The sequence below is a fragment of the Nicotiana tomentosiformis genome, chromosome 9, assembly GCF_000390325.3.
Source record: "Nicotiana tomentosiformis chromosome 9, ASM39032v3, whole genome shotgun sequence".
In the NCBI taxonomy this organism is placed as follows: Eukaryota; Viridiplantae; Streptophyta; class Magnoliopsida; order Solanales; family Solanaceae; genus Nicotiana; species Nicotiana tomentosiformis.
In genome coordinates this window covers 5,833,107-5,842,231 of record NC_090820.1, presented here as the reverse complement: position 1 = coordinate 5,842,231, position 9,125 = coordinate 5,833,107, and the positions used below count along the sequence as shown (strand labels likewise).

Here is a 9,125-nt window from a genome sequence, read left to right as displayed (position 1 = left end):
TGTTTTAAGATTGTCTTTTATTTGATTTATACTCCTTAATTGTATTTTCGTACGAAAATAACCGACCAAAGTTGGTCGGTTTTTTTAAATGACCCGCCGAATTAACCGACCAATTTTGGTCGGTTTTTTTAATATTAATTTTTAATTATTTTAATTGAAAAACCGACCAAAGTTGGTCGGTTTCTTGAAACATAAATTTCGCGGGACTCAAAAATAGTTTTCCGCATTTTTGCGCCAAAGAAAACCGACCAAAGTTGATCGGTTTCGTAAAAAAAAAAAATTTAAATTTTTTTTGGTCGGTCGACCTTGGTCGATTTTTATCAAATTTTTAGTAGTGATAGTTCCTAAATATACTTTATCGCTCTAGAATTTAAAGTTTATCAATTTATTTCGGCAATGTCATATTATATATTATAATAACTAAGTACACATTCAAAACTCTATAAATATCTTTGGTAAGTTTCTTTTATATATATAATTTTGGGATTCCCATGAATATAATCCATAAATTGTGCTCTGGATCCGCCGCCGTAACACAAGAGCCAGTCACTTTCTGATTTGCCCACCTGATGTTTCTTTTAGACAAAACAAAATTTAGTTGCACAACTTTGTCTTCTCATCAATTTCGTCACCTCAAACGTCATGAGTCCAAATTTGGTCCTCAAACATCTTACTCCCTTATATATATCCCACTCTAATTATTATCATATCACACAATTATTAAGAGTCATACAAGTCAAGATTTCTCTTCCCTTTTCTCTCACACAATACAACAACATACTTTCCTCTCTCTAATCCAACTCTTTTTAGGATAGGTTCTCTAACTTCTATTCTCAATAAGTTTATCTAAGTGTAACAATGGTGCAACCCCATGTCCTCTTGGTGACTTTTCCAGCACAAGGCCATATTAATCCATGTCTCCAATTTGCCAACAGGCTAATTAGAATGGGCATTGAGGTAACTTTTGCCACGAGCGTTTTCGCCCATCGTCGTATGGCAAAAACTACGACTTTCACTCTATCCAAGGGCTTAAATTTTGCGGCATTCTCTGATGGGTACGACGATGGTTTCAAGGCCGATGAGCATGATTCTCAACATTACATGTCGGAGATAAAAAGTCGCGGTTCTGAAACCCTAAAAGATATCATTTTGAAGAGCTCAGACGAGGGACGTCCTGTGACATCCCTCGTCTATTCTCTTTTGCTTCCATGGGCTGCAAAGGTAGCGCGTGAATTTCACATACCGTGCGCGTTACTATGGATTCAACCAGCAACTGTGCTAGACATATATTATTATTACTTCAATGGCTATGAGGATGCCATAAAAGGTAGCACCAATGATCCAAATTGGTGTATTCAATTGCCTAGGCTTCCACTACTAAAAAGCCAAGATCTTCCTTCTTTTTTACTTTCTTCTAGTAATGAAGAAAAATATAGCTTTGCTCTACCAACATTTAAAGAGCAACTTGACACATTAGATGTTGAAGAAAATCCTAAAGTACTTGTGAACACATTTGATGCATTAGAGCCAAAGGAACTCAAAGCTATTGAAAAGTATAATTTAATTGGGATTGGACCATTGATTCCTTCAACATTTTTGGACGGAAAAGACCCTTTGGATTCTTCCTTTGGTGGTGATCTTTTTCAAAAGTCTAATGACTATATTGAATGGTTGAACTCAAAGGCTAACTCATCTGTGGTTTATATCTCATTTGGGAGTCTCTTGAATTTGTCAAAAGATCAAAAGGAAGAGATTGCAAAAGGGTTGATAGAGATTAAAAAGCCATTCTTGTGGGTAATAAGAGATCAAGAAAATGGTAAGGGAGATGAAAAAGAAGAGAAATTAAGTTGTATGATGGAGTTGGAAAAGCAAGGGAAAATAGTACCATGGTGTTCACAACTTGAAGTCTTAACACATCCATCTATAGGATGTTTCGTGTCACATTGTGGATGGAATTCGACTCTGGAAAGTTTATCGTCAGGTGTGCCAGTAGTGGCATTTCCTCATTGGACGGATCAAGGGACAAATGCTAAACTAATTGAAGATGTTTGGAAGACAGGTGTAAGGTTGAAAAAGAATGAAGATGGTGTGGTTGAGAGTGAAGAGATAAAAAGGTGCATAGAAATGGTAATGGATGGTGGAGAGAAAGGAGAAGAAATGAGAAGAAATGCTCAAAAATGGAAAGAATTGGCAAGGGAAGCTGTAAAAGAAGGCGGATCTTCGGAAATGAATCTAAAAGCTTTTGTTCAAGAAGTTGGCAAAGGTTGCTGACATCTTTCTAATTAAGCAATTGTTTTCCTATTTGTAATTTGCTTCTTTTTTTCCTAATAAAGTTTAGTGTTCAACATCTATATACGGATTGTATAAAAAAAATTGTACACTACCATGTCGAGTAAAAGGCATTCGTGCTTTTAATATAGTATATATATATATATATAGATATAGATAGATATGTTAATAGTGTAAATAAATTTTTGCAAGACACATAACTTTTTATAAGATGTTAAAGTAGCAGTATAGTATTTGTAATTAAGTTAAATCCGGGACGAGTTTATCCTTCAGACTTTTTTATATAATTTAAAACCCGTTTGAAGACCAAAATTGAAGTATAATGACGTTTGAGCTTACGAATTGCACTAAAATACATGGAAACTAATTTGCTGTCTTTCACAGTTTGTTAGGATTTTGATGAATATGGCAGGTACTGCATTATTGAATCAATATCATACAGATATTTTTTTTGGTTTTCCACCCGATATCCGGTACTTGTATTGGGACCCGATTAAACTATAATTTATATCGGAAAGTACCACGTTAGGGAGTAAAGTGCTCCCTAACAAAAGCGACTTCATACCTAGAACTCAAACCTGAGACCTCTTATTATAGATAAAGGAATACTTACCGCTCCATCACAACTCTCGCCGGTTATATCATCCAGATCTATCCTTACATGTATCCGTCCGTTATATGGACCAAATTAGAATCTTTTCAATATTCAAGTTAGAACAACAGCTAGCCATAGGTTTTGTAGAAACTATTTGTGAAATAGACTACTAGAATTTACACTTAAGAGGTCATGATATAATTCATATTGAGTTGGCTAATCTGATTTGACATACTATTTTAGGAGGCTATCATGCAACAAAAGTTGGCGTGTTGGTTTGAAATTTCTACAACATGCATGAATATGAGTTGCTATTATTTATGTTATTCATGTGTATACGATTAAAATCGGACGGGTCGATCGAAATCGAGAGTTTGCATCGAAGGACGACTCCGAAGTAGATCGGATCGCGGCACGAAGATAAGGTACCGGGATCCGGATTCGAGGCTGTCACACTCCTTTTTACCCCACAAAATATATGTGTGTGAATTGTTGTGGGTTAAAGAGTTTTTCCAATTAAAGTGACAAACTTGAATAGGGATTATTTTATTTACAGAGTCGCTACTTGGAATTGAGTTTTTGGGTGTTCCAAGTCACCTTTTATATGAATCCCTAGTCAAAGGAAGGTTTGACTCTATTATTATTGGTCTGCGAAAATAAAGTCCGAGTAAGAAATTTTGTTGACCGGGGAGAAGGTGTAAGGCATTCCCCGAGTCCCGTGGTTCTAGCACGGTCGCTTTATTGACTGAAAATGGCTTGAATTAATTTTGGATAAACTCTGATTTATTGATTTTCATGTTTTATCTATCCGCTTTTAATTGTTAAAATATGAAATTATCTTTGAAACGAATCACGCGTGTGAATCCGTTTTATTTATTGTGCCAAAATTACGTCATGCGGACGTGAACACAATTAATAGAAGTTTATTATATTAAGATTGTTTTGGCCAAAGTTGTGGGAACACATACTTCAGTTTTAATTTTGAAAATCATAATTATGCCACGCGAACGTGTACACAATCACGATTGAGCATTGAGCATTTTAAACATAACTAATATTTAGCAAATCAAATATTAAACTAATATTTAGCAAATCAAACAAAATTCACCGTTGAGCATTTTTAAACAAAGCAGATTATGTACAAAATTAATAACATGACTAAGAAAAATATAAACTAAGACGAGACAAAATAAATAAAACAAAGCAATAAAAAACTACGGATTCATGAACTTCTATTGCGGCTCACAACATTCGATCATGAAAATATGCAGCATATTGATATCAACTTAACCAAGTGACAAGATAAAAAGGAACGGACCTTCACTGTTGCCAAATGCTTTTCAATATATTGATAAAAAAGAAACTTGTATAACAGCTCGGAACCGGAACAATACTGTCAACCTCAACAAATCCTCAAACTCGAACAAGAATACCTTGTCATTAGATGGCTTATAGACTGGTTTTAGGTGCTGGAACAGTCACTTTTGGTTGGTTTCTCGCAGCCATTGTTGCTGCGTTTTTTCCCAGCTGTTGCAACTGATTCTTTGATGGGGATGAACTGGTTTGGAGCTGATTTTCGCAGCTATTTTCTGGTGGTTTTAAGGTTGTTTTAATGAAATTTTACATGATTTTAGGGCCGGTTTCAACTCTAGCTTTAGCTAAAATTTTGGTGGTGTTTATTGGAAGAGATGAAGTGAGGAAGATGAGTGTATGATTAGGAAGAAAAAGAGGAAAACTGTTGCCCGTTATTTTTCCTTCACTTCCCTTTCCTCACTGTTGTTTTTTTGTTTCTCCCTATTCCCGGATCTATATCTTTCCTTCCCCCTTTCGTGTGTTCTTTTGAATGAGGGACATGTGGGGGGTTGTGAATGGGGACAAGCATGGGGGACAAGGAAAAGTAGAGTGGGGACAAAGTGTGGGGGGCAAAGAGTGGGGGGCAAGGGAAAGTGGAGTGGGGACACGTGTGGGAAGATGGAGCATGAAAGATGGAGTGAGAAGTGAGGTATTGGCGAGATAAGTGGGAAATATTCAAGCACGGTCAAAATTAAGTGCTCACAGTATGCCCCTCTTTGCTTGAAAACATGAAGAGTTTTCAGGCAAAGAAAAGATGAGCGATATGACTAATTTTTGGCCATACCATTATTCAAAAGGAGAGAGATAAGAGAAAAGAGTGCGACCGAGTCTTGGTTATAGACAACCTACATATCCCGGGTTATAAGAAAATTACGCCGTGTATAGTTCAAAAAAAAGGATGGAATGCTGAGTTGGAGAGTCGAGTGAGGTTCCATCGAGGCTCTGGTCTGTAGTCCAGTTATTACATCAAAATCAAAAGAAACTAAACAAACCTATCAGCTATGAGTTACAAGATTCCTATCTATAGATGCAACCCAATCAAAAATGTACTATAATACTCATAATTAATAAATTTATAACAATTTCCAACTCCGCTCGAAAAATCGATAAAGCAACCCTCGGGCCCACGTGCTCGGATTCCGAAAATTTTCGAAGACAAACACTACCCATAGCACTACGAACTCCAATATATAATTTATTCTCAATTTCATGCCCAAATTTGTGATCAAAATCCAAGAATACCAATTTCTAGGTTTTTCTTCAAAAATCCCAAATTTCTACAAATTTTCATGCTTGAATCCATGTAAAAATTATGTATTTAACTCAAAATGTGAAGAAATCACTTACCCCATTATAGTTGATGAAGATGGCACTCCAAAAGTGCTCCAAAATTGGCTCCCATGGACGAAATGAAGTGAAAATGAGCCAAAACCCCGTTTTATAAAACCTCACTGCCCAGTGACTTTCGCACCTGCGGTGCTTTGGGACGCATCTGCGGTCCCGCACTTCAACAAATGCCCCGCAGGTGCGCCTTTCCCTCACCTGGCCGAGCTCCGCATCTGCGTACAAAGAGGGTCGCTTCTGCGAGCCTAGCCGCACCTGTGACCATGTCTCTCGAGCGCTCATGTAGGTGCGCCCAATCTTCTGCATCTGCGGATTCTGGGCTGCCCTCTATTTCTATCAAATCACGTCTGATTGACCTCAAATTTTGCACACAAGTCACATTTGACATTATGGACCTATTCCAACTTCCGAAATCAGAATCCGACCCCGATATCAAAAAGTCCACTCCCGCTAAACTTCCTAAAATTATCCAAATTTCCAACTTTTGCCCAAATGACCTACGGACCTCCAAATCCACTTTCGGACTCGCTCCTAAGACCGAAATCATCATACGGAGCTATTCCCATACTAGAGAACCGCTTCTGCAAGTGCGCTTCTACGCCTTATCTCTGCATCTGCGATCGAACTTCTGTGCATGAAGTCCACTTCTGTGGAATAACCATTTCCACCAAACATCGCTTCTGCGAGCAGGTATCCGTATCTGCTGAGCCGCACTTGTGATGATCCTTCCGCAAGTGCGGTCAACTGGCTTCAGACCTGGGCAGGATTCACAATTCACATTTGCTCTGTCCCAAACCCACAAATACACAACCTAGCTTATTGGAAACACATATTTGGCTGACTAGGGGATATCTTTGGCCGATCTCTAGACATTTTTGGCATATCTGGAGAAGAGAACACAAGTTTTGGAGCTAGGGTTCTTGCACACACACTTGGATCTTGAAGATTTGAAACTTTTGGTTGAGAATTTCTTACCCATTTATGTTCATTTCTGTATTTTCTTGCTTTGTATTGAATATCTAAGTATAGTATTTTTTCCAACACTTGAATCTTGTTTATGGGAATATTCATATTTAAAGTGTGGATTAAATATCTTGTTGTGCTTATGTATTGAACGATTTTTATTTATATTGAAGTGAGCTATTATTTCTTTAATTATTCTTGTTCTTTAATGTTTCCAAAGGGATTAGCTAACCCTAGGAGTGGCCCATTTACTTCGAATTAATTTTGGAAAAGATAATTTGGGATTGGAAAAGATTAATTAACAAGAACTTGAGGCGTTAACCCTTACTTTATATATTTGACTTAAGGATAGGATTGAACTACTAATAGCCATATTCGGGTATGCTTAATCTCTTAATTATTTTAGGGATAATTCAATTAGGAAGTCTTGTTAATCTTTGGAAGAAGCTAATAAATAATTATTACCCGAGGCTAATTAATATAAACTTGCTCATATTTGTAAAATTGTGAAATACATTGGATCGTTACTTGAGTGTAATTCCTCGTGTATCCATATTTGTAGCCAATGATTATTATACTTGCTTTCTAGGTTAGTTTACATTTTTGCATTTAGACATAAATATTTTCCCAAAACCTTTCAAAGTGTTTGGCTTAGTGTAATAAGTGATAATTCCTTTACATGCCTAGTCGCCTGCATATTGTTCTCTGTGGGATTCGACCCCGAGTCATAGTTAGGTAAATTATATTGCGTGCGACGGTGTCCATTTACTTTTTAGTAGTGGATTTGGAAGTCATCAATAAATTGTTGGTAAATGGTGGCAGTTGGATGAAATAATTCTATGGTTAAGAGATGGATAGATTTATGCCTACTAGGTGTTTGATGAAGTGTATAAATGGCCTAAACTATGGAATCGTTACTAATGTTGGTCTCATTGGATATTGATACTGTAGATTGAAGTTACTTAGTGTAGTGGATCATTGTAGTATCATTAAGGGGCAAATTTCAGGTATATTGGCTAAACTTCTCTCTTGGAATCGAATTCCATGATGTTTCCGTAAGTTTCAAGTTGGTTGACTTCAGGGTTTTGATTAAAGATTCACCCTTTATCATTTGGAATTGATTCCTTTAGCTTGTGTTGATTGTATCAAACTATTCGTGTCTAGATTCGAGGCGTTCGGATGCCAATTCATGAGGAAAGGGCATATTGGAGTAGGGATTTGCACGACTTAAGGTAAGTAACAATTATAAACTTGGTGCTGAGGGCATAAACCCCTTATTATACATGTTATGTGATTGGTTTGGAGGTAACGCACATGCTGAGTGACGGGCGTGTGGGCGTGCACCGTAGAGATTGTGATTTAATAGATTTTGTGGAATTGTGTAGTCAAATGACTTGTTATTTTCCATGTGTTAGAGAAACTGAGATGTGACTCATGTTGGAAATCATGCTTAGGCATATGCTGGTATTATTGGAACCCACTGAGGTCATTTATGCTTTTGAGTTATATGTTTAAATTGTAATTTCATACTCAGTCATATTCATTCATTTCATATCATATCTCAGTCTCTGTTGCTATTCATTGACACATTATATCATCATTTTTGGGCTGATTTTCATGACCTTTTAGCCCGAGAGACTGGAAAGATTGATGACTGAATAAGGTCGAGATCCTGACTGTGATGATATTTATGGATCGGGATGTACGCTGCAGCATGCTTTATTGATTTATGCCATGATTGGCTTATTATAGCGCTTCGGCTAGATCCACCCCTCCGAAGTCTACACACCCTCAGTGAGCACAGCTACTTACTGAGTGTGAGTGCCGAGTGCGAGTGCCGAGTGATTTGGGAGAACTGAGTAACTGTGAGGCATGAGTGATTGTGATGACTGAGTGGTTGTTAGGCATGAGTGATTGTGAGGATTGAGTGAATGGGAGGACTAACTGAATTGAAACTCAAGGAGCATGTATATAATTTTATCACTATGTTGCATTGCATTGGCATGAATATTGACATGTAGGCATAGGGATGTACTTTCCTCCTACCATCAAGATAATGCAATTTCTTATTGTGGAAGAAAGATTTTAGGAAAAATCACAGTTTCCAAATTTACTCATATTTTTGGTGATTTCGGTGAAAGATTTGGGTTACACTATTGTACTTGAAAAAGGCATACTTATTTTTTCGGAAATTGTGAACGAGCAGAGTATCATATTTTGAGCTATTACTTGCATTGTTTATTTATTTTGTTCTAAGTTGTTTCTTGACCGTCGGTGTTGGATTTTGACCTTTGTACAAGCTCGTCATTTCTTTCATCCTAAGGTTAAGTTTGTTACTTATAGAGTGCATGGCGTCGGTTGTACTCATACTACACTTCTGCACTTTGTGTACAGATTTTGGATGTTGATGTTCTTGTGTATAGCGGGAGCTGGCATTGAAGATGTACCTGCGATCTAGTCATAGTTGCGTCTTGTTCTTGGTATCTTTAGAATTATTAATTTGTTCATATATATTTCAAACATATGATGTATTTTATTTCACACCAACTTTGAAAATTCTAAATCTTAGAAGCTCATGATT

General features: G+C 37.0%; 1 protein-coding gene across 1 annotated transcript; it reads left to right on the top strand.

Annotated features, from left to right (window-relative positions):
- The first annotated feature begins 578 nt into the window (after positions 1–578).
- LOC104096713 (UDP-glycosyltransferase 75C1-like) lies at positions 579–2,351 on the top strand. Its single transcript, XM_009603127.4, has one exon. The coding sequence runs from the start codon at positions 859–861 to the stop codon at positions 2,269–2,271; it is 1,413 nt and encodes a 470-aa protein (XP_009601422.1). The 5' UTR covers positions 579–858; the 3' UTR covers positions 2,272–2,351.
- Positions 2,352–9,125: the final 6,774 nt, after the last annotated feature.

Coding starts and splice junctions, on each gene's coding strand:
- LOC104096713 (XM_009603127.4), top strand. CDS start 859: ATGGTGCAACCCCATGTCCTCTTGGTGACTTTTCCAGCACAAGGCCAT.